Source organism: Amblyraja radiata, chromosome 17, assembly GCF_010909765.2.
Source record: "Amblyraja radiata isolate CabotCenter1 chromosome 17, sAmbRad1.1.pri, whole genome shotgun sequence".
Taxonomy (NCBI): domain Eukaryota; kingdom Metazoa; phylum Chordata; class Chondrichthyes; order Rajiformes; family Rajidae; genus Amblyraja; species Amblyraja radiata.
The window spans coordinates 27,124,616-27,150,012 of record NC_045972.1 but is presented as its reverse complement, the minus strand read 5'-3'; the positions used below and the strand labels follow the sequence as shown (position 1 = coordinate 27,150,012).

Here is a 25,397-nt window from a genome sequence, read left to right as displayed (position 1 = left end):
GGGGCGGAGTGAGGGAGAGGGAGGCGGGGAGCGAGTCCCGGACATGTTGCGGCTCCTGCACAAAGTTCGGAGGGTTTTCTGCTGGGAATCGGCCGCTCCGCTCCCGCCGCCCTGCCTGTAATCCCGGATCCCGGCGCCGGCAACATGCGGAGCTCGGAGGAGGCGGACGGGGTGGAGGGAGAGGCGGCCGGAGCGTCGATGATGAGCGCGGCGGGCAGCCCGTATCAGCCCACCACCGAGCCGGTGCTGCCCGGCCGCCGCCTGCACCTCCGCTGCGACACCGACTACCTGCGCTCTTCATTCGGCCTCCTCAAGCTGCTGCAAGTGGTGAGTGCGGGAGCCGGCGCCGCGGAGGGAGAGTGGAGAGAGGGAGCGGAGAGGAGGGAGGGAGGGAAGCTGAGGGCGAGAGGGGGAAAGAGGCAGACAAACAGGCAGAGAGCGGAGGGGAGGCAGAGAGAGAGAGACACAAGCACAGAGATACAGGGTGACAAACATACAGTGCCCTCCATAATGTTTGGGACAAAGATCCATCATTTATTTATTTGCCTCTGTACTCCACATTGTGAGATTTGTAATAGAAAAAAAATCACATGTGGTTAAAGTGCACATTGTCAGATTTTAATAAAGGTAATTTTTATACATTTTGGTTTCACCATGTAGAAATGACAGCAGTGTTTATACATAGTCCCCCCATTTCAGGGCACCATAATGTTTGGGACACAGCAATGTCATGTAAATTAAAGTAGTCATGTTTAGTATTCTGTTGCATATCCTTTGCATACAATGCTTGAAGTCTGCGATTCATGAACATCACCAGTTGCTGGGCGTCTTCTCTGGTGATGCTCTGCCCGGCCTGTATTGCAGCCATCTTTAGCTTATGCTTGTTTTGGGGGCTAGTCCCCTTCAGTTTTCCCTTCAACATATAAATGGCATGATAAATTGGGTTCAGATTGGGTGATTGACTCGGCCACTCAAGAGCTGACCATTTATTAGCTTTGAAAAACTCCTTTGTTGCTTTAGCAGTATCTTTGTGATCATTGGCTTGCTGTAAAATGAACCGCCGGCCAATGAGTTTTGAGTCATTTGTTTGAACTTGAACAGGATGTGTCTATACACTTCAAATTCATTATGTTACTACCATCAGCAGTTGTATCATCAATGAAGATAAGTGAGCCAGTACCTTCAGCAGCCATACATGCCCAGGCCATAACACCTCCATCACCATGTTTCACAGATGAGGTGGTATGCTTTGGATCTTGTTCCTTCTTTCCTCCATACTTAGCTCTTGCCATCACTCTGATATGAGTTAATCTTTGTCTCATCTGCCCACAAGACCCTTTTCCAGAACTGTGTTGCTCTTTTAAGTACTTCTTGGTAAACTGTAACCTGGCCATCCTATTTTTGTGGCTAACCAGTGGTTTGCATCTTGCAGTGTAGCCTCTGTATTTCTGATCATGAAGTCTTCTGCAGACAGTGGTCATTGACAAATCCACACCTGACTCCTGAAGAGTGCTTCTGATCTGTCGGACAGGTGTTTGGGGTTTTTCTTTATTATAGAGATAATTCTTCTGTCATCAGCTGTGGAGGTCTTCCTTGGCCTGCCAGTCCCTTTATGTGCAGTGCACTCTTTCTTCTTAATGATGTTCCAAACAGTTGATTTTGGTAAGCCTAAGGGTTGGCTGATGTCTCTAACAGTTTTATTCTTGTTTCTCAGTCTCATAATGGCTTCTTTGACTTTCATTGGCACAACTTTGGTTTATGTTGATAAACAGCAATAAAAGTTTCCAAAGGTGATGGCAAGATTAGATGCTGAGAGCTCTCTTATACCTGCATTAAGGAGGCAATTAAACACACCTGAGCAGTTACAAACGCCTGTGAAGCCATGTGTCCCAAACATTAGGGTGCCCTGATATGGGAGGACACTGTATAAACACAGCTGCAATTTCTACATGGTGAAACCAAAATGTATAAAAATACCCTTTAATAAAATCTAACAATATGCACTTTAACCACATGTGATTTTTTCTATTACAAATCTCAAATTGTGTAGTACAGAGGCAAATAAATAAATGATGGGTCTTTGTCCCAAACAATATGGAGGACACTGTATGTAGAGACAGATACACACATGAAGGTACTTGCAGTAATACATACAAACATACACATGCAGGTCAAAAACAGTTGCATGCTCGGACACATGGACACCAACATATATGAACGTACTAAACATGTACATAGACACAGACAAGTTACCCACATGCTCTTCCACCCATACCCTCATGATCTCCCCCTCCCCCTTCAACACTAAAGGGCCTGTCCCACTTGGGCATCATTTGTGCGTCACGCAGATGGCGCGCAAAGAATTTGTACATCCCAAAATCCTAGGGCGCCGCGCGCGATCGCGCGTCACTGCCTACTGCACCATGCGCACGTAATGCGCACCATGCGTGCGTCGTGATGCGTAAATTGTGTTGTGTAAATGACGCCCAAGACTCGCCACACACAAGTCCACGTCCCTGACACACAATGCAGATACTTGTGCACTTGAGTCCCAAACACTCCACAAACTCACCAACAACAACCACAGCCACTCCCTCTGGACAAATCCTCCACTTCCTGTTCATACCCCACACCACTCACCCCCCCTTCACACCGTGCACCACACAGGCAGACACATCCAGAGACACACTCAAATCCCCGTCCCCCACACCCCATTTACACCTGCCCCACACGCTCATCTGCACACATAATCCCAATCACACACACACACACACATTGCATATCCACTGCAAATCTCACCCTGGTCATTCCCCCTTCCACCCTCTCCCATCAGGCAAAAGGTACAGGTGTGAAAATGCATGCCTCCGGACAGAGACAGTTTCTTCCCAGCTGTTATCAGACAACTGAACCATCCTATCACTAACTACCTCTTTGGAGACCCTCAGACTATCTTTAATCAGACTTTACTGGACTGCACTAAACGTTATTCCCTTTCTCATATATCTTTACTCTGTGGATGGCTCGATTGTAATCATGTACAGGCTTTCCACTGACTGCTTAGCACACAACTAAACACTTTTCGCTGAAGCTCGGTACACGTGACCATAAATTAAACTAATAATTCACATCTAATGTACAAATATATTCACCCACACTTCTATGGCATACACATGTGCACACATTCAGGAACACGCTCACAAGTGCAAACACACACTCAGGGACACACAGGCACATGCAGGGGAGAGTGAAGTGCTTGCTTAGTGGTCAGTACAGTGTCCAGTGGCAGGGCCTCCACTGTTGGTAACAGTGTGGCACGGTGGTGCAGAGGTAGAGTTGCTGCCTTACACCACTTGTAGTGCCGGAGACCCAGGTTCGGCTACGGGTGCTGTCTGTATGGAGTTTGTACGTTCTCCCCATGCCCGCATGGGTTTTCTCCAAGATCTTCTTTCCCCCCACAGGCCAAAGACGTACAGGTTTGTAGGTTAATTGGCTTGGTATAAATGTAGATTGTCCCTAATGCGTATAAGGTAGTGTTAATGTGTGGGGGTCTTTGGTCGGTGCGGGCTCGGTGGTCTGAAGGGCCTGTTTCCGCTCTGTATCTCTGAACTAAACTATAATGACCAGAGTATGTCTACAATACTGGGACTGAAGCTGAGCTTTGAGGCAGGTGCGATGAGTTGTAAAGGGGAAGGGATGAGTTGCATGTTTGTGGATGAGCCATGACTGGCAAATACGTCCCTCTCCCTGCCTCGAGTGTGGCTTCACGAACCACCCGACCGTGGGGGAAGTGTCCAGACTCTTGTCTCCCTTGCAGTGAAGGGCAGGGAGAAACATTTGCCCAGTGCTAGGAGTAATAGTGCCGGATGGATGGGCGATGGGCAAAGTATGTGGCTGTGCACCTGGGTAGATAAGAGTCCAGAGTGCTTTGCTATCATATGTCCCAGATAGAACAATGAAATTCTTACTTGAATTCACACCAGAAAAAGTGAATATAGTGTAGAAATGGAAAGGAGAGTACTTTTCAGTGGCGAAAAACAAAGTGGTGGTTCAGGGGGTCTGTGTTACAAACTCCCAACTTACAAACATCCCTACGTACAAGCTAGCTCCTGCAATATTATTCAATTCAGGTCTAACTTGTGTACGCGTGTTTGTCCATATGAATGACAAAGTGCTCTCTCTCACCCTCTGCTTCCCTTCTGCTCCCCCCTTCTCTTTCGTACCCCCTTTCTCTCTCTCTCTCCTCTTTGCTCTCTCTCACTCCCCTCACTCTCTCGTTCCCCTTCCTCTCTCTCCCTCTTCCTCGCTCTCTCATTCTCTCTCTCTCTCACTCCTTTTACTAATGGTTCTTTCTTATTATCAGTGTTATGCAGTTCAGCCTGATATTGTGGAGTCATGGTTACGATGATGTCTGTGCTGAACGGGGCTTTATAACTCTTCTTAACTGTTGAGAGTCTCTGCCTCCACCACCCTCTCGGGGAATGTACTCTGGAATCCAACCACCCCCCTCTGGTGGAAACAAAATCTCTAAACTCACACCTCCCTGACCATGCTCTCATCTTACTGCTACCATCGGGAAGAAGGTGCAGAAGCCTGAAAACCGTGACCTCCAGGTTGAGGAACAGCTTTTCCCAACAATGACCAGGCTCTTGAACACTGCACAACACTAACTAGAGTATGGATTGCTTTAGACTTTGGAGCTGCAGGCCCTTCGACCCACCGAGTCCATGCCGACCAGCAATCATCCCGTATCCCGCACTACCCTAGAGGGATAATTTGCAATATTACCAAAGCTAATTCACCTACAAACCTGTGCGCCTTTTGGAGTGTGGGAGGAAACCGGAACAGCCGGAGAAAAACCATGTGGTCACAGGGAGACCTTGCCAACTCCATGCCAACAGCACCCATAGTCAAGATCAAACCCGGGTCACTGGCACTGTGAGGAAGCAACTCTACAATGCTCCACTGAGCTGTACCATTGGACGCACAATGAAAATCTTACTTGCAGCAGTATCACAGGCACATAGGCTCAGACAACACACAAAAACATAAGTTATACATAAATTCTAACGACAGAGAAAAGAAAAATATTCTGTAAAAAAACAAGACATTTGTGGAAATTTGATAACCAGAAATCAAGTCCACGGTAGTGGAAGAGGTGCGTAGTGTTCCATTGCTGAGGAGGGATAGGGTTGTCCGGGTTGATTCAAGAACCTAGTGATTGTACAGCACCCATGGGGCTGACAACACCCGTAGTCAAGATCGAACCCGGTCTCTGTGAGGCACAGTGAGGCAGCAACTCTACAGCTGCGGCATTGTGCTGCCATCCTAGTTGCACTAAGGATCAGTAATTTTGTGTTTATGATATTATCTATTCCTGTTGAATTTACAGGCCTGCAAGTAGTTATTGTACCGTTGTCAGTATGTATGACAATGAAACACAAAGTAACTCAACATGCTGCCTGACCCACTGAGTTACTGCAACAATTTGTGTCCGTATTTGTAAACCAGCATCCGCAGTTCCTTGAATCCTGACAATAAAACACTCTTTAGTTTAGTTTATTATTGTCACTTGTACCAAGGTTCAGTGAAAAGCTTTTTTTAATCTTTCTACGTGCTATCCAGTCAGCAGAAAGACTGTACATGATTACAACCAAACCGTCCACCGTGTACAGATTCAGGATAAAGGAGATGGCGATTAGTGCAAGATAAAAACTGATTCATGATTAACCAAGGGTCTTCCATGAGGTAGATTGGAGTTTAGAACAAGGCGTCACAGTTTAAGGATAAAGGGGAAATATTTTAGGACCGAGATGAGGAAAACGTTTTTCACACACAGAGTGGTGAATCTCTGGAATTCTCTGCCACAGAAGGTAGTTGAGGCCAGTTCATTGGCTATATTTAAGAGGGAGTTAGATGTGGCCCTTGTGGCTAAAGGGATCAGGGGGTATGGAGAGAAGGCAGGTACAGGATACTGAGTTGGATGATCAGCCATGATCATATTGAATAGCGATGCAGGCTCGAAGGGCCGAATGGCCTACTCCTGCACCTATTTTCTATGTTTCTATGTTTACAACCGCTCTCTAGTTGGTGATAGGATGGTTCAGTTGCCTGATAGCTGGGAAGAAACTGTCCCTGAATCTAGAGGTGTGCGTTTTCACACCTCTTGCCTGATGGGAGAGGGGAGACGAGGGAGTGACCAGGGTGAGACTGGTCTTAGATTATATTGGCTGCTCTCCCGAGGTGTCAATGGCGCGGAGTCTGGTTCGTCTGATGGACTGGGCTATATCCACAACTCTGCAATTTCTTGTGGTCTTGGGCAGAGTTGAAGTTGCACGAAACATTATTCCCTTCATCCTGTATCTGTACACTGTGGACAACTCAATTACAATCATGTATAATCTGACTGGATAGCACTCAACAAAAAAGCCAATCACTGTAGCTCGGTACACGTGACAACAATAAACAAGGCCGAGTGGTCACGATTGAGGGGCGGTGACCAGACACAGTCATACAGCGTGGAAACTAGCCCTTCAGCCCAACTTGCCCTCACCCACCAACATGTCCCATCTACCCTAGTCCCACCTGCCTGCATTTGATCCATATCGCCATAAGTTTGTCTTATCTAAATACCTGTTGTAATGTGTCTTAAATGTTATAATAGTACCTGCCTCAACTACCTCCTCCAGCAGCTCGTTCCATACACTCCCCACACTTTGTTAATTAGTTACCCCACAAGTTCCTATTAAATCTGCCCCCCTCACCTTAAAGCTTTGTCCTTTGGTTCTCGATCCCTCTACTCTGGGCAAGAGACTCTGTGTGCTCACCCAATCTATTTCTCTCGCAATTTTGTCCCCTTCATTCTCCTGCGCTCACAAGGAATAAAGTCCCAGCCTGCTCAACCTCTCCCTTTCAAGCACTTGAGTCCTGGCAACATCCTCATAAACCTCTGCACGCTTCCCTGCTTGACAACATCTTTCCTATAATGGATGTTTCCACTAGTGGGAGAGCCTAGGACCAGAGGGCACAGCCTCAGAATAAAAGGACATACCTTTAGAAAGGAGATGAGGAGGAATTTCTTTGGTCAGAGTGTGGTAAATCTGTGGAATTCATTGCCACTTAAGGCTGTGGAGGCCAAGTCAATGGATATTTTTAAAGCAACGATTGACAGATTCTTGATTTGTATGGGTGTCAGGGATTATGGGGAGAAGGCAGGAGAATGGGGTTGAGAGGGAAAGATAGATCAAACATGATTGAATGGCAGAATAGACTTGATGGGCCAAATGGCCTAAATCTGCTCCTTGAACTTATGAACATGGGGATCAAAACTGAACACAATCCTCTAAATGCAGCATCACCATCATCTGGTATATCAGCAACATGACGCCCCAACCTCTGTACTCAATAGATAAGGTCTGCGCATAGTATTCGGCAAGTGGCTTCACAGTAACTCTGCCCCGGCGCTCCCTGCCATGTGGAGCTCCACCGGTGTTATCCAGAGATCCAGACCTCTCGTGTTTGTGTGTAAAAGGCCGACTGACTAGCCGTGCCTCCTGTGGGTGAGACTGAACCAGCACATCCGGTCAGACCTGTTTAGCAGGACCACAGCCAGAACCTCAGAGGAAGTTCAGTGTAGAAACCAGAAACTGGTGTACAAAGAAAAGTCACAAAGTGCTGGAGAAACTCAGCGGGTCGGGCGGCCTCTCTGGAGAACATAGATAGGTGACCTTAGTCAGGACCCTTCCTCAGAGTCTCAAGAAGGGTCCATACCCGCATCATCTATCCATGTTTTCCAGAGATGCTGCTTGATACGCTGAGTCACTTCAGCACTTTGTGTCTACCTTTGATGTAAACCAGCATCTGCAGTTCCATCCTTCGCACTTATCTGTGTTCTCCTAAGATGCTGCCTAATCTGCTGAGTCACTCCAGCACTTTGTGATTACTTAATATAAGGAAGATCACATGTTTAAGGAAAGTTAGCTTTATTAGTGTCACGTGTAAACCCACATCAGCAGTTCTTTGTTTATACAAGAGCTTTGTTCTGCATGCTATCCAAACAGATCAGATAATACTATATATGAAGGGAAGTACAGTGGAGCAGGGATAGAGCCACTGCTTCACAGCACCAGAGACCCAGGTACGGTCCTGACCTCCGGTGCTGTCTGCGTGGAGTTTGCACGTTCTCCCTGTGACCACGTAGGTTTCCTCCGGTCTCTCCAGTTTCCACCCACATCCCAAAAGACGTTCGGGTTTGTAGATTAATTGGCCATCTGTAAATTGCCCCTAGTGTGTACGAAGTGGATGTGAAATGGAATAACATAGAACTAGTGTGAACGGGTTGGTCGGCATGGGCCGAAGGGCCTGTTGCCGTGCTGTGTCTTTAAACTGAACTAAATGCAATCAAGCCAAACTCAAGTACAGCAGGTAGAGCGAAGAGAAAGATACAGAGTGCAGAATATATAGTCAGTTATGTTACTACCATTCTCCTGGAGAACTCATCATAAAACCAAAAACACACAAATCAGCACTGCCACGACAGTTTACCATTGAATAGTAATCAAAAAGGTTGGACAAACTTGGATCGCTGTCTCTGGAACACAGGAGATCGAGGGGAAACCTGTCAGAAGTATATAAAATAATAAGAGGCATTATGTGATATGGTATAAATAGGGTAGTCAGAGTATTTTTCCCCAGGGTAGAAGCATCGAAGACTAGAGGGCGTAGCTTTAAGGCAAGAGGGGCAACGTTTAAAGGAGATGTTCGGGACAATGTTTTTTACGCAGAAGGAGGTCGATGCCTGGAACGCGCTGCCAGAGGTGGTGGTGGAGTCAGATATGATAGTGCTTTCTAAGAGGCTTTTAGTCAGATACATGGATCTACAGTGAATGGAAGGGATATGGATAGTTTAGTTTATTGTCACCGAGGTACAATGGAAATCTTTTTGTTGCTTGCTAACCGGTCAGTGGAAAGACTATAGATACATGGTTACAATGGAGCCATCCACAGTGTATAGGTACAGGATACAGGGAATAATGTTTAGATAAAGTCCACTAAGGTCTGATTAAAGATAGTTCGTGGGTCTCCAATGAAGTAGATGGTAGGTCAGGACTGCTCTCTAGTTGGTGAGAGGACGATTCAGTTGCCTGATAACAGCTGGGAAGAAACTGTCCCTGAATCAGAGGTGTGTGTTTTCACATTTCCGTGCCTCTTGCCTGATGGGAGAGGTGAGAAGAGGCAGTGACTGTGCTGAGACAGGTCCTCGAAGTTGGCATCATGTTGAGCACAAGCATTGTGGGCCGAATGGCCTGTTGCTATGCTGTACGGTGGGGGGATGGGGCAGGATATTCACTGTAGAGTAGGGCGCGGAATCAGGGACTAGTGATCAAGATAGACACAAAATGCTGGAGTATCTAAGCGGCCAGGCTGGTTCTCAGGACAAAAGGGATAAGTGACTTTTGCGTTGAGACCTTTCTTCAGACTGAGAGTCAGGGGAGAGGGAATCTGGAGATATGGGAAAACACGATCAGGATGGACTGGGAGCTACATTTGGAGTCTGTGAAACATCATTCAAGGGTGATCAACGTACATTGAGCAACCTGGAAGCCCCTGAACACACAGGTGGAAGTGTGATACTTTCCTGGGCCTTGACTCCTGGCTGAAAGTTCCTCAAATTACAACAGGACAAAATACGAGATGCCTCGATGCGATCTCGGCTCGGCTGACAAATGCTGCACTGTCATCCCACGCCCTGCCCGTTTCCATAGCAACCCAGCAACGGGAGAGGCTGGGCTGGGCTGGCACCTTACTGAACCCACCCACGGGGAGAGCGGGCAGTCGGGGAGGGGGTGAAGCTGGGGAGGGGGAGGACAAGAGGGGGGGAAGGGGGAGAGGGACAACTCATCTCCCTGCATGTGATCCATATCCCTCCATTCCCTGCATATCCATGTGCCTGTCCAATGTATCTTATTTAAGGCAAGACTAACTAGATTTAATTTTAAAAATCCTAATCTAGCAGCGATTAGGGCAGCACTGTGGCCCTGCGGTAGAGTAGCTGCCTCACAGTGCCAGAGACCTGGGTTTGATCCTGACTATGGGTGCTGTCTGTACGGAGTTTGTAAGTTCTCCCTGTGACCAAGTGGGTTTTTTCCAGGTACTCTGGTTTGCCCCCACATTCCAAAGACATATAGGTTTGTAGGTTAATTGGCTTGGTATAATTATAAAAAAGATTGTCCCTAATGTATGCAGGATAGTGTTCATGTACGGGATGGTCAGCGCGCACTCAGTGGGCCGAAGGGCCTGTTTCCATGCTGTATCTAAACTAAACTAAACTAAAGATAGACACAAATTGCTGGAGTAACTCAGCGGGTCAGGCAGCATCTCTGGAGAGAAGGAATGGGTGACGTTTCGGGTCGAGACCCTTCTTCAGACTGAGAGTCAGGAGTGAGAGAGACTAGAGACATGGAGGGGTAAAGGATGAAAAGCAAAGAGTCTGCTCTCTAGTGCGAGTATATGGGTTACCTATTCCATGTGAGTGTGGGTGAACTCACTGCCAATGGCTGTGGCCAGGTCTCTGGTGACTGGCTGGGTGTAGTGGAGCTGGGAACAGCAGCGTTTCACCAGCACCAACCGTCTGTGACGGCTCAGTTACCAACCCGACAGCCCCGTCACCGTGGAAACGCCGCCTAAACAATCTCACGTCACACAATGAACAGGAGCCGAGTGCAAAGAGAACCTCAACAGTGACGCTCGTTACTTCACACTTCAGAGATATAGCTTAGAAACAGGCCCTTTGGCCCACCGAGTCCATGCTGACCAGCGATCATCCGCCCACATTACTTCTATCCTACACACCAGAGGGCAATTTTCTACCGAAGCCAATTAACCTATAATCCTGTATGTTTTTGGAGTGTGGGAGGAAACCGGAGCACCCGGAGAAAACACCCGCAGTCACAGGGAGAAGGTACAAACTCCATAGAGACAGCACACAAGGTCAGGATCGAACCCGGGTCTCTGGTGCTGTAAGGAAGCAACTCTACAGCTGTGCCACTGTGCTGCCCTGTTGCCCTCTCTCTTGGCTTTTTTTCCCCTGACATATTGTGGTACCGTCACCCCCTGAGATGGCTAGCAGGGTCGGGTGGGCCGAGTGCCCTGTTTCTGGTCTACATCTTGTGCACACGGAACCCAGTCCAAGCACAGACAAGTTCTTCATTGTTCTTCCCTGCCCCGTGCTCCAACAGAACGGTTTAAATAAAGTCCAGGAACTCTGCTATTTTTTCCTGGAATGCCGTCTGATTAAACTCTCTGTAATGCTGATCGCAGAGTTTATTTTCTTTGCTGTGTGGAATGTTCCTCGCTGGGCTCCAGAGCTCACTGGCTGTTGTTTAATTACAGCTTGTGACTGCCGACCTAATCAAACTCTTCCTCCCCCCACTAGCCCCTTCCAGGCAGACTGGACATCTTTGCTCAATCCAGGGAGTGACCTCGCACCAGTCAAGAGGCAAGAGAGAGTCAAGGGGGTTCAATTGCTCAATTTGCAGGGCACAACAGGTAGAGCTGCTGCCAAACAGCACCAGAGACCCGGGTTCAATCCAGACTACGGGTGCTGTCTGTACAGAGTTTGTACATTCTCCCTGTGACCACGTGGGTTTTCTCCAGGTGCTCCGGTTTCCTCCCACACTCCAGACGTGTGGATTTGTAGGTTAATTGGTTCCCTGTAAATTGTCCCTAATGAGTAGGATAGATCTAGTGTACAGGGCGATCTCTGGTCGCTGCGGAATATGGTGGGCCGAAAGGCTTGTTTCCACGCTGTATCTCCAAACTGAAGTCCAATGTAGCAATTCCCAGAACGATTACATTCTTACTTTGCAGCTTAAGAGGCCCTTAATCGTAATAACATGCCGATAATCATATGATAATACAATATATAAATAACAATAATAACGAGGTAACCCTAAAACTGATCTGTGGTACAGACACAGGGTGGTGCAGCGGTAGAGTTGCTGCCTTACAACTTCAGAGACCCAGGTTTGATTCTCATTACGGTTGCTGTCTGTATAGAGTTTGCACGTTCTCCCTGTGACCGCGTGGGTTTTCACCGGGTGCTCCGGTTTCCTCTCACACTCCAAAGACGCGCAGATTTGTAGGTTAATTGGCTTCAGTAAAATTGTACATTTCCCTTAATGTGTAAGATAGGCTGCTAGTGTATAGGGTGATTACTGGTCAGAGCATACTCGGTGGGCCGAAGGGCCTGCGTCCATGCTTTATCTCTAAAGTATAGTATCTCAAAAATAAAGTTGCTGAGGTTTGTGTTGTGCCGTGTTCAAGAGCCTACAATGGTTGCTGGGAAACTGTTCCTGAACCAGGAGGTCACAGTTCTCAGGCTTCTGTACCTTCTTCCCTGCGGTAGCAGGGAGATGAGAGGGTGGCCAGGGTGGTGTGGGTCTTGGATGGTATGGGCTGCCTTCTGGAGGCAGTGTTTACTCTAGATGTGGGGTTGTTGATAAGTTCCATGAACAGAATTAGGCCACATTCGGCCCATCATGCCTACTCCCCTTCCCAACTCTCCCACAGCCCACTGTCTCCGCCTCTTCCTTTCTTCTTCCCGCCCTCCCCATCCCCACATCAGTCTGAAGAAGGGTCTCGACCCAAAACGTCACCTATTTCCTTCGCTCCATAGATGCTGCCTCACCCGCTGAGTTTCTCCAGCATTTTTGTCTACCTTCGATTTTCCAGCATCTGCAGTTCCTTCTTAAACATATAAACATATTTGATCTGCGATATTTGATTCTCTTCTGTTGTGTTGGTTGAAACATGTCGCCAGACACAGGAGCCATCTTGTCTTCCCCTCTCAACCCCATTTTTCTCATAACCCCCCCGACACCCTTATGAACAAGAATCTATCAATCCCTGCCTTAAAAATATCCAATAGCTGTTTGTGGCAATTAATTCCACAGATTTGTTCCCTTCCGACTGAAGAAATTCCTCATCATCTCCTTTCTAAAGGTACACCCTTTTATTCTGAGTCTGTGCCCTCCAGTCCTGGACTCTCCCACTAGTGGAGACATGCTCCATATCCTCTATCCAGGCCTTGCACTGTTCGACGTTGCTTGCTGGGTTGGGTAGCACCTTGCCGAGCTCGGGTTGACCTTGAGCGGCGTCTCTGAGTCAGTGGCCACGGCTCCACCTGTTTGTTTTGTCATTAATGTTCAACTGGGTTTAGCCAGTTGCCCAGTGACGGAGACGATGGGGGTCAGGTCACAATAAACCTCTGCCATATACACACGCCGTCAGGAAATAGGCAGGCCGGGGGAAGATTGTGGGTGACGGTGCTTCCGATAAACGAGGATTGAAAACGTAATGATATAATCTCACTCACTCCCCCGGGAACTATTTTAGGCACCAGTTTCCACAAAGAGGGTGTTGTGTGTGTGTGTATGTGTGAATATGGAACGAGCTGCCAGAGGAGGTAATTGAGGCAGGTACTATAACAACACTTAAAAGACACCTGGACAGGCACATGGGTAGGAAAGGTTTAGAGGAATATGGGCCAATTCTTCATTAGTAAAGGTGTCGGGGGTTGTGGGGGGAAGGCAGGAGATTAGGGTTGAGAGGGAAAGATTGATCAGCCATGATTAAATGCCGGTGTAGACTCAATGGGCCGAATGGCCTAAGTCTGCTCCTATAACATGAATAAATGTAGGCAGGTGGGACTCGTAGATTGGACATTTTAGTTTAGTTTAGATGTAGTATGGAAGCAGGCCCTGCGGCCCACTGAGTCCGCTCCGACCAGCGATCATCTCGTACACTAGTTCTTTCCTACACACAAGAGACAATTTACAATTTACAGAAGCTAACTAACCCACAAACCCGTATGTCTTTGGAATGTGGGAGGAAACCAGAACACCTGGAGAGAGCCCACGTGATCACAGGGAGAACATACAAACTCTGTACAGACAGCACCTGTAGGTAGGATCAAACCCGGGTGCCTGGCCCTGCAAGGCAGCAACTCTACCGCTGAGCCACTGTGCCACCCATCTTGGTTGGCATAGATGAGCTGGGTTGAAGGCCTGTTTCCGTGTTGTAGGACTCTAGAATGGTGAATCTCCCAGATCTATATGTCTGATTGGGTTTGATTATATTTAATATTTCATATTTATATATTTAATCTTTCCTCACCCACTGGGCAGGTGGGAGTAGTGTAAATGGAGCATCTTGGTTGGCATGGACTACTGCTGCAGGACTTTGTGTTCTCATCAATGCCCTTTATAATTGAAATATAACCTCACTACTTATGTATTCAATTCCCCTGAGACAAACAATAGCATTCTGTTCACTTTTCCAAGTGCAGTACGCGTGGCGTGGTCTTTTGTGAATCGTACACCACAACACTTAGAGCCCTGTGCAGCTGCCACTTCCTAGTCCCCCCCCTGCCAGCGTCCCACAACTCACTTCATCGATCGTATCCCTCTGCAGACTTCTATGTTCTCTGCAGCATGCCTCTGACTGCCCTTCACACCTTCCATTGTGTCGTTGGCACTTTCAAGACCGCAAGAAATCGCAGAGAGTTGCGGACGCAGCCCAGACCATCACATAAACCATTCTCCCTTCCATTGACTGCATCTCCACTTCACCAGATTCATCCAGGACCAGGTCACCCCCTCTTCTCCCCTCTCCCATCAGGCAAGAGGAACAGACATGAAAACGCACACCTCCAGATTCAGGGCCAGTTTCTTCCTAGTTGTTATCCAGGCAACTGAACCATCCTATCACCACCTAGAGAGTGGTCGTGGCCTACCACCTATCTCATTGTAGACCCTTGACTATCTTTAATCAGACTTTATCCTCTGGGGAAGCAAGAACCAATGTACATAGGTGAGTGGGGAAAGATTTAATAGCAACCCACGCGGCAACTTTTTCACCAAGTTGAATGGTTGGGATATGGAACGAGCTGCAAGAGGGGGTACGAAGTGCTGGAGTAACTCAGCGGGTTAGGCAGCATCTCTGGAGAAAAAGGGTGGGTAATGTTTCAGGTTGTAACCCTTCCTCAGACTGGATCCTTTGTACACATTTTGCCAGAGGGGGTAGATGTGGCATGTATTATAACAGCATTTAAAACACTGGGACAGGTTTAGAGGGATATATGAGCCAAATGTGGGCAGGTGGTACTAGTTGAAGCAACTTGGTGGGCTTGGCAAGCTGGGCTGATTGTGTGCAGTGTGACGCCAGGTCTCTTGGTTGGTGAATCTCCCAAATCTCTGTCCCAGGCGATGGTGGAGGTTGGATTAGACGATATATTTAAGGTGGAGATAGCTAAATTGTTGACAGATTGAGGAACCGAGGGCTAGGGGGAACTGGCACAGAATATCAGCCACTATCTAGGGGATGGGCTCGAGTGCCCCACTCCACTTACTGTCCTCCAGACAACAACAGGGAGGTAGTCGGGCTTGTACAACAGTATGGTAGTTAACACAGTCACTCCATTGTCTGCTCAGGACCATTCATCCAGAGAATCACTTTAATCTCATCACAGCAGCTGGGCAATTCAAATTCAAGTAAATTAATAAATCCCCCTGTCATTAAAACGCACCCTGGTTCAGTGATAACCTTCAGGGAAGTAAATCTTCCGTTCCTGCCTGTAAGAGTCTGTAAGTAACTCCAGATCCACTAATGTTTCGTTTAGTTTTGAGATACAGCGTGGAAACAGGATTTTCGGCCCAGAGTCCAGGCGACCATCGATCATCTGCTCACGCTAGTTCTATGTTATCTCACTTTCACATGCACACCGTATACACACTAGCGGCAATTTACAGAGGCTGATTAACCTACAAACCCGCACGCTTTCGGGACATGGAGGGGAAACTGATGCACCCGGAGGAAATCTATGCTGTCACAGGGAGAACGTGCATACTCCACATTGACAGCACCCGAGCTCAGGGTTGAACCCAGGTCTCTGGTGCTGAGAGGCAGCGGCTCTACCCACTCCGCCCCCGTGCCACGCTGTTGACACTTGGCTTTCCCCTCTGCTCCTGGCCAGTTGAGGATGGGCATTAAAGGTTAGCCAAGCCCCTCGAATGGATGGAAAATAACTGGACAACTTCACCTTGTCTACAAGGACCAGTATTTCATTTGACAGACACAAAGCGCTGGAGTAACTCAGCAGGTCAGGTAGCATCTCTGGAGAACATGATTAGGTGACGTTTCGAGTCTTTATTCGGGCTTCTTCGCAACCCACAACGTCATCCATCTTTTATTCTCCAGAGATGGTGCCTGGACCCGCTGAGTTACTCCAGCACTTTGTGTATATCTCTGATGTAAACCCACATCTACAGTACCGTCCTTTTACAGGTTTTGATTTGCATAGTTTCAACTGAATTCAAATGAGCTGAAGGTTGATTTGCATTTCCTGATGTGTGGTGTTGGGGCAGGGAACTAACCGATGGTGGATTTATCATGTATTTGTAACGAGCTGCCAGAGGAGGTGATTGACGTGGGAACCTTTCAATAACAGGGTGTCAGTGGATGGCAGTCGAGAGGGTGCTGGGGTTTAGTTCATTATTTATTGTTGTCAGGTGTACTGAGGTGTGAACGAGTGCTGGAGTAACTCAGCAGGTCAGGCAGCATCTCTGGAGCAAATGGATGGGTGACGTTACGGGTCAGGACTCTTCTACAGATTGAGTCTGAAGAAGGGACCCGATCCGAAATGTCGCCCATCCTTTTTCTCCAGAGTTGCTGAGTTACTCCATCACTTTGTGTCTATTTTTGGTATAAACCTGCATCTGCAGTTCATTGTTTCAATCAATCGATGGATAAATTCAATCAATCTGTCTTGCTTTCAGCTTCTGGCACTGATTGCTTTCATCTGCATTGAGACGGTGAAGGAGTGCCTTCCCTGTGGTGGGCTGTACCTCTTTGAGTTTGTCAGCTGCACAGCATTCGTGGTCACTGGGGTCTTGCTCTTGATGTTCTGCCTCAACCTTCACACCAAGGTGCCACAGATCAACTGGAACCTGACGGTGAGTGCACGGACCTCTCGGGGGTAGTGGTGCTGGGATGTGTTGCCGCCGGTCTAGATACAGCGCGGAAACAGGCCCTTTGGCCCACCAAGTCCGTGCTGACAAGCGTATACCCGTACACTAGTTATTTAGTTACTTACAATGTGCAGAGGGCCAATTAACCTACAAACCCGCTAGTCTTTGGAGTGTGGGAGGAAACCGGAGATAAAACCCACGCGGTGATGGGGAGCACTTACAAACATCGTACAGACAGCAGCCGTTGTCAATAGACAATAGGTGCAGGAGTAGGCCATTCGGCCCTTCGAGCCAGTGTGATCATGGCTGATCATCCACAATCAGTACCCCGTTCCTGCTTTCTCCCCATATCCCCTGACAGCTATCTTTAAGAGCTCTATCTAACTCTCTCTTGAAAGCATCCAGAGAACCGGCCTCCAACGCCCTCTGAGGCAGGGAATTCCACAGACTCACAACTCTCTGTGTGAAAAAGTGTTTCCTCATCTCTGCTCTAAATGGCTTACCCCTTATTCTGAAACTGTGGCCCCTGGTTCTGGACTCCACCAACATCGGGAACATGTTTCCTGCCTCTAGCGTGTCCAAACCCTTAATAAATTTATATGTCTCAATAAGATTCCCTCTCATCCTCCTAAATTACAGAGTGTACAAGCCCAGCTGCTCCATTCTCTCAGCATATGACAGTCCCTCCATCCCAGGAATTAACCGTGAACCTACGCTGCACTCCCTCAATAGCATGAATGTCCTTCCTCAAATCTGGAGACCGAAACCACACACAATACTCCAGGTGTGGCCTCACTAAGGCCCTGTACAACTGCAGAAAGTCCTCTTTGCTCCATTACACAAACCCGGGTCTCTGGCGCTATAAGCGGCTCTACCACTGCGCCACTGTCCTATATGATTCCATAACATCCTTGTAAATCTTCTCTGCACTCTTTGCAGCTTAATGGCATGTTTACTACAGCAGGGTGACCAAAACTGAGCGCATTACTGCATTGCAAAGCCCAGCACGTGCCTTCTCCCTCAGGTCTGGTACAACTGCAGCGTAACAACCCTTGAATAAGCACGGGCTGTGTATCACCCACACTTATAGTTAGCACACGTAATATCACGGTGTGTTTCCGCCAACACTTCCCAGTCGGCGTGGGGTTGTGGTGGGCAGAGGCACAGAAGGCATGGTATTTAGCAGCTTGGGTGGATTTCTGGGGCTGCACTGTCTGGCATCTCCCGGTGAGGTTGCAGCTACTTCCTCCTGATCCAGACCCAGCCGAAGAACTTGTTCCTCTGCACAGGCATTGAAGCCGAACCACAAAAATGTCAACAATCCCAGTTGGAAAAGTTTAATATCCATGTGGCTTGGGTTTTTACAAGAAGCACTTTCCAGATGTGGTGTGCTCTCTCACCCTGAGTTCACACTGTCTGCGGACCAGATGTTTCCGTCGGCACGGTAACAGGAGCTCCTACGAGGAGTGGAACCGCCCTCCAGTGTTGGACTACCCAACACCTCCAGACACCAACTCAGCTCGGCGATCCCGCCCGCAGCTGACTGACCTGGGATCAGGGTTGTGGACGGTACCTTTGGAATTAGAAGATTCAAAATACGCTGAGGGAATCTTAGTTTTAGTTTTAGTTTTAGAAAAAGGCCCTTCGTCCCACCGTGTCCACGCTGACCATCGATCACCCCATGCACTAGCACTATCCCACACACTAGGGGCAATTTACTGAAGCCAATTAGCCTACATTCTTGGGAAGAAACTGGAGCACTTGCAGAAAACAAAGATCAGCACAGTGGCGCAGCGGTAGAGCTGCTGTCTTACGGCGCCAGAGACCCGGGTTTGATGGCGACTACGGCTGCTGTCTGCACGGAGTTTTCTCCCCCTGTGACTGTGTGGGTTTTCTCCGGGTGCTCCGGTTTCCTCCCACACGCCAAAGACGTACAAGTTTGTAGGTTAATAGGCTTCAGTAAAAATTGTAAACTGTCCCCAGTGTGTAGGATAGTGCTAGTGTACGGTGCGATCGCTGGTCGGCAGTGGGCCGAATGGCCTGTTTCTGCGCTGTATCTCTAAACTAAACTAAAACCCACGCTGTTATAGGGCGAATATTCAACCTCCATACAGACATCACCCATAGTCAGGATCAAACCTGGGTCTCTGGCGCTGTAAGTCAGTAGCTCTACCACTGTGCCTCCCTTAATGCACACAGTCTTTCCCCTCAGGGTAGGGGAATCAAGAACCAGAGGGCACAGTTTTAAGGTGAGAGGGGAAAGATTTAATAGGAACCTGAAGGGGATCTTTTTGCCCAGAGTGTCAGTAACTCATCAGGTTTATTGCTGTTCACTAAGGTACGGTTAAAAGCTTTGTTTTGCATGCTATCCAATTAGATCAGATAATACTGTACCTAAATACAATCAAGTTAAACACATATAAACAGGCAGAACAAAGGGGAAGATACAGAGGCAGAGTATAGTTCTCACCTAGAAACAAAGAACTGCAGATGCTGCTTTACAGAAAAGAATATAAACAGCAGTAACTCAGCAGGTTAGGTAGCACACAATGCTAGAGTAACTCAGTGGGACCGGCAGCACCTCTGGAGAGAAGGAATGGGTGACGTTTCAGGTCGAGACCCTTCTTTGGACTGACAGAGTAGGGGAGAGGAAGCTGCAAAAGGGGGTGAGATAAAGCCTGGTGATTGATAGGTGGATACAGGTTAGGGGGGGGGGGGTGATAGGCAGATGGCTGTAAGTGGCAAAGGCTGGAGGTGAAAAGGAGATAAAAGGGTGTCAGATGCGGACAGGAAGAGTGAAATGTAAAGCCGGAGGGAGGGATGTGAGTGGAAGGGGCAGGGGAGGGGTCGGGAAATAAGGCGGTTAAAAGGGAAATAGGGTGATGGGGATGGGAGATGTCCATGGAGATAGAGGGCCTTCTGTTTCTCAGTCGCTGTTGTCGTCTTGTTCCTCAGGCTGTGTGGTTGGCCTGGTGGCGGGGAGCAAGCAGTTTGAGTTGAGGTGGGATCTCCGGGCCTGTGTGGTTGGTGTGATGGTCAGAAAGGCCAGGTTGAGTTGAGGTGGGGTCTCGGAGCGTGCGTTCCTTTGCCAGGTTCCTCACACTGTCTGCTTGCCCCTCAGGACCTGATCAACACCATCCTGAGTGCGCTGCTCTTCCCCATTGCCTCCATCGTCCTCACCGCCATGAACCATAAGAGCAGCGGGGAGATCGCCGCTCTGGTGAGTGACCTGGATGACCGCAGACCCCTTGAAGTCCGTGGAGCCGGCACGTGTTGTGGGGGAGCGTGCCCCCTGACCTGTGACCCCGGGGAGCATGCCCCCTGACCTGTGACCCCAGGGAGCGCGCCCCCTGAGCTGTGACCCCAGGGAGCGCGCCCCCTGATCTGTGACCCCAGTGAATGTGCCCAGGGGATCTCGGGGAAGTCCTGTCCCCCCCCCACCCCCCAAACACGATGGAGCTGCCATAATGCTGTCAATGACAAATATCTGACCTGGATATTTACGTTCTTTCCAACAACCAGCAGAATGTCCTCTCTCTATCCACAGTCACAGTCAACAGGCCATTCGGCCTAACCCATCCATGCTGGCCAACATGCCCCATCCACATTAGTCCCACCTGCCCATATTTGGCCCATATCCCTCTAAACCTTTCCTATCCATGTACCTGTCCAAATGTCTTTTAAATGTGGTTATATTATCTGCCTCAATGACCTCCTCATTCACCCTTTCTATCTCATGATCTTATACACCTCTATAAGATCACCCTTCGCCCTCCTGCCCTCCAAGGAATATAGTTCTAGGCTGCCCAACATCTCCCTAGAATCCAGGCCCTCAAGTCCTACAATATGGAACAGTACAGCACAGGAACTGGCCCTTCGGCCCACAATGTCCATACTGAACATGATACCAAGTTAAACTAATCTCCTCTGCCTGCATGTGATCCATATCCCTCCATTCATTATCCATGTGTCTATACAAAGCCTTTTAAATGCCACTCTCATACCTGCCCTCGCCACCACCCCTCGTAGCATGTTTCATACATTCACCATTTTCTGTGGGTAAAAAAAATATGCTTCGCACATCCCCTTTAAACTTTGCCCCTCTGGCCTGAAAGCTAAGCCTTCTCGCCTTTAATTGTTTCCATCCTGGGAAATAGATTCTGACTGACCGAAGATGGGTCTCGACCCATGTCACCTGTGGGTCACCTATCCACGTTTTCCCAGGGTGCTGCCTGACCTGCTGAGTTACTCCGGCACTTTGTGTCTTTTTCTGTCTATCGATGCCTCTCATAATTTTACATACTTCTGTCAGTTGTCCCCTCAGCCTCCGGTATTTCAGTGAAAACAATCCCAAGTCTGCCCAACCTCTCCCTGTAGCTAACACCCTGATTCCAGGCAGCATTCTGGTAAATGAGGTTTAGTTCAGAGATACGACATGGAAACGCCCTAAGGCCCACCGAGTCCATGCCGACCATCGATCATCCATTCACAGTCGTCGTCTGTTATCCCACTTTCTCATCCACTCCCTACAATTTACTGAGGCCAGGATCGAACCCGCTGTAATAGCAACAACTGGCTGCATCACCCGTGCCGCCCTGTGATGGTCAGTGTTGGTTGTGAGAGTCTACGTGCGGGACTAAAATGTGTCACCCCTTCTCCTCTCACCCCCTTGCCCTCTCTCCCCATCCCCCTCTCCACACCCCCCTCTCTCCCCACCCCCCTCTCCCCACCCCCCCTCTCTCCCCACCCCCTTCTTCCCATCCCCCCTCTCTCCCCATCACCCTCTCTCTCCCCACCCCCTCTCTCTCCCCACCCCCCCTCTCTCTTCCCATCCCCCCTCTCTCCCCACCCCCTCTCTCCCCATCCCCCCTCTCTCCCCACCCCCCTCTCTCCCCATCCCCCTCTCTCTCCATCTCTCCCATCCCCCTCTCTCCCATCCCCCTCTCTCTCCCCCACCCCCCCTCTCTCCCCAGCCCCCCTCTCTCCCCATCCCCCTCTCTCCCCATCCCCCCTCTCTCTCCCATCCACCTCTCTCCCCCCCCCCCTCTCTCCCCACCCCCTCTCCCCCTCCCCCCTCTCTCTCCCCATCCCCCTCTCTCCCCACCCCCCTCTCTCCCCAGCCCCCCTCCTCTCCCCATCCCCCCTCTCTCCCCATCCCCCCTCTCTCCCCATCCCCCTCTCCACCCCCTGTCTCTCCCCATCCCCCCTCTCTCCCCACCCCCTCCCTCCCCATTCCCCCTCTCTCCCCACCCCCTCCCTCTCTCTGCCCCTCCCCCCCTGCAGGTGTTTGGGTACCTGTCCGCCGCTGCCTACCTGCTCAACTCCTACCTGGCGGTCAAGGTGTGGCGTTTGGGTGACCGGCGGCCGGTGGCTGTGCAGGCCAGTGAGTACACGCGGGCACGATCCGAGTCCCGTGGAGAGGTGGAGGGACGGCCCGAGGTACAGCGGCTCGACGAGTGAGGGAGCTGCCCCCTCCCTTCTACTCCCTTCCCCTCTCCCTCCCCGCCACCCCCACCTTCCCCCCCCCCCCCCCCCCCCAGCACAAGGTACAGAGGCTGGAGGAGTGAAGGACATCTGCCCCCCACCCCCTCTACTGCCCCCCCCCCAGCATGGAGCCAGCGAGGGGGCAGTGAGTGAGGGGCCGAGCCATCTCCGGGACTGGGCCGTGGATGGAGCCGCCGTCGCTGCCAGAGGTTTCGAGCTGGATCAGGGGACGCCTGCAATCTGAAGGTGGAAAGATGTGGCCTGTCCGTCCCTCAACAGACGCTGCCTGGTGCGCTGAGATCCTCCAGCACTTTCTGTCTTTTTGTTCCAGATTCCAGCGTCTGCAGTTCCTTGTGCCTCCCAGAAAAGATCATGTCCTTATTCCCTGCTCTGATTCACCCCGTCACACGAGAGTGAATGTGAGCACGTGGGAACACGGGTTTGAGTGCGTTTATGGATGTGTGTGTTTCAGTGTGAGCTCGCTTATGTGTGAGCGTGAGTGTGCTTGTGATAGTGAGCATGTGTGTGTGAGAGTGAGTATATGAGCATGAGTGTGTCTGCGTGTGAGTGTGTGTCTGCGTGTGAGTGTGTGTCTGCGTGTGAGTGTGTTTGAGCAAGTGGGTGTGTGTCTGCGTGTGAGTGTTTGAGCGAGTGGGTGTGTGAGCGGGTGTGAGAGTGATTGCGTGAGTGTGAGACGCTCCCGTCTCCAGCGTGGCCTATTTACGGGGTGGAGGACGTTCCCCATCTGCTTTCTGACCTCCCATTGAAGATGAGTGAGGAGTTGTTGGCGTTGCTGTAGCAAGGCTGCTGCATGTTTGTGCACCTCCCCCGAGGCGGCGCCGTGCAACAGGGGCACCGCCAACGATGCATTACCCGCCGGTGAGCCTCCGGATCTTCAGCTTCGACGCCGCCATCAAGCGCAGGCACAGTTGCGACATTGCATTCTGCAATGGACTTGGCAACCGTGCCGGCTGCTGCTCTCTGTCAACCTGGCCTCGACTTGCAGAGTCCTGATTTGACCAGGAGCTGCTTTTCCCTCTCATCCCCACACTCCCGAGCCTCACCACATCTCCAGCGGTGTTGCTGGTTATTATTGGCGTGCAGGTTGCTGGGTGGGCTTGCTCCGCCAACCCCAGTGGAGACCCGCAGACGGCTGTGGTGGGGCTTCCATCATCTCCATGCTAACAGATAGACACAGAAAGCTGGAGAAACTCAGCGGGACATGCAGCATCTCTGGAGAGAAGGATTGGGTGACCTTTCAGGTCTTCTCTCCAGAGATGCTACCTGTCCCGCTGGGCTACTCCAGCTTTTTTGGTCTATCTTCGGTTTAAACCAGCATCTGCAGTTCCTTCCTACACATCTCCACGCTTGCCTTCCCTTCACTGGTTGTCTGAGTGTTGCAATAATGCCCTCAGAGCTGTTAATAGCTGATTATTTATTACTAGACAGAGTTACTGAATCAGAATTGTTAATGTATCTGTTCATAAATGTACAAAGACAGTGACTTGCATTTTTTCGAAAGCACCATCAACAATTGTTCCAAAGTGCTCTTCAGCCAATGTCGGTGTCAACTTCTAGAGTCACAGTGCTGGACAACTGGGAAACAGAATATGGACATTATTGTGTCCATACCGACCGCTGGCATTCTGGGCTAGTCCCAATTGTCCTATTTGCATTGGGCCCCATATCCCTCTAAACCTTTCCTTTCATTTAGTTTATTTGCACATGTACCCAGGTATAGTGAAAAGCTTTTTGTTGCGAGCTATCCAGCCAGCAGAAGGACTGTACATGTTTTAAATTTAGATGTACATAGTGTGCATATACAGGATTAGAGGAATAATATTTAGTGCAAGATAAAGTCCAGTAAAGCCCGATTAATGATAGTCCGATCGCAGAGTGGTGGGGTCTGGAACGCGCTGCCAGGGGTGGTGGTGGAGGTTGATACGTCAGTGGCGTTTAAGAGGCTTTTAGATAGACACATGGAAGTGTAGGGAATGAAGGGATAGGGATTACATGCAGGCAGAGGAGATTAGTTTAACTTGGCATCATGTTTGGCACGGACATTGTGGGCCGAAGGGCCTGTTCTTGTGCTGTACTGTTCTATGTTCGGTGGCTGTGAAACAGCTGAGGGAGTGCTAAAGGAATGCAGTCCTGTGTTGCTGATTCTTACAGGTTTAGAGTTTTGTTCGGCAGCTTTGTCCAAACTTCTGAGAATCAGCGGGTTAGGAGAGGAGCAGCGCTGTGGAGCAGCGGGTAGTGCCAGGATCACAGTCTGCGGAGTTTGTGCGTTCTCCCTGTGACCATGTGGGTTTTCCCCGGATGCTCCGGTTTCCTCCCACACTCCAAAGATGTACAGGTTTGTAGGTTAATTGGCTTTGGTAACATTGTAAATTTGTCCCTAGTGTGTAGGATAATGCTAGTGTACGGGGTGATCGCTGGTCGGCGCGGACTCGGTGGGTCGAAAGGTCTATTTCCACGCTGTATCTCAAAAAATATCTAAACTCAAACATGTTATATCTGTGGGGTACCCAGAATTGGCCCAACAGCGTTGTAGTGGAATAGCTGCTTTGAAGAGCCGTCCTAACATTCCCAAGCACCAATTACATTTGCAGGGAGGGAATGGGCAGAGATGGTGGAGGGAACATCACATCAATATCCTCATCTCACCACCAGGCGTCAGTGGCGAGCTGCCACCCATGTTTAGAGTGGCCCAGTATCACCTCATCTGTTGGAATCTGTAGTAAAGAGTTGTCTTCTAAACAATAGATTAGAAACAGGGAACTGGAGGTGCTGGGTTACAAAGAAAAACAGTGCTGGAGTAACTCAGCAGGTCAGGCAGCATCTGTGGAGATGAGATTTTGGGCCAAGACCCTTCTTCGGACTGAATTT

At 49.5% G+C, this 25,397-nt stretch overlaps 1 protein-coding gene across 1 annotated transcript; it reads left to right on the top strand.

The window, feature by feature from the left end:
- Positions 1-25,397, top strand: cmtm4 (CKLF like MARVEL transmembrane domain containing 4). Its single transcript, XM_033035879.1, has 4 exons — positions 1-327; positions 16,833-17,009; positions 20,146-20,244; positions 22,308-25,397. The coding sequence occupies exons 1-4, from the start codon at positions 145-147 to the stop codon at positions 22,482-22,484; spliced, it is 636 nt and encodes a 211-aa protein (XP_032891770.1). The 5' UTR covers positions 1-144; the 3' UTR covers positions 22,485-25,397.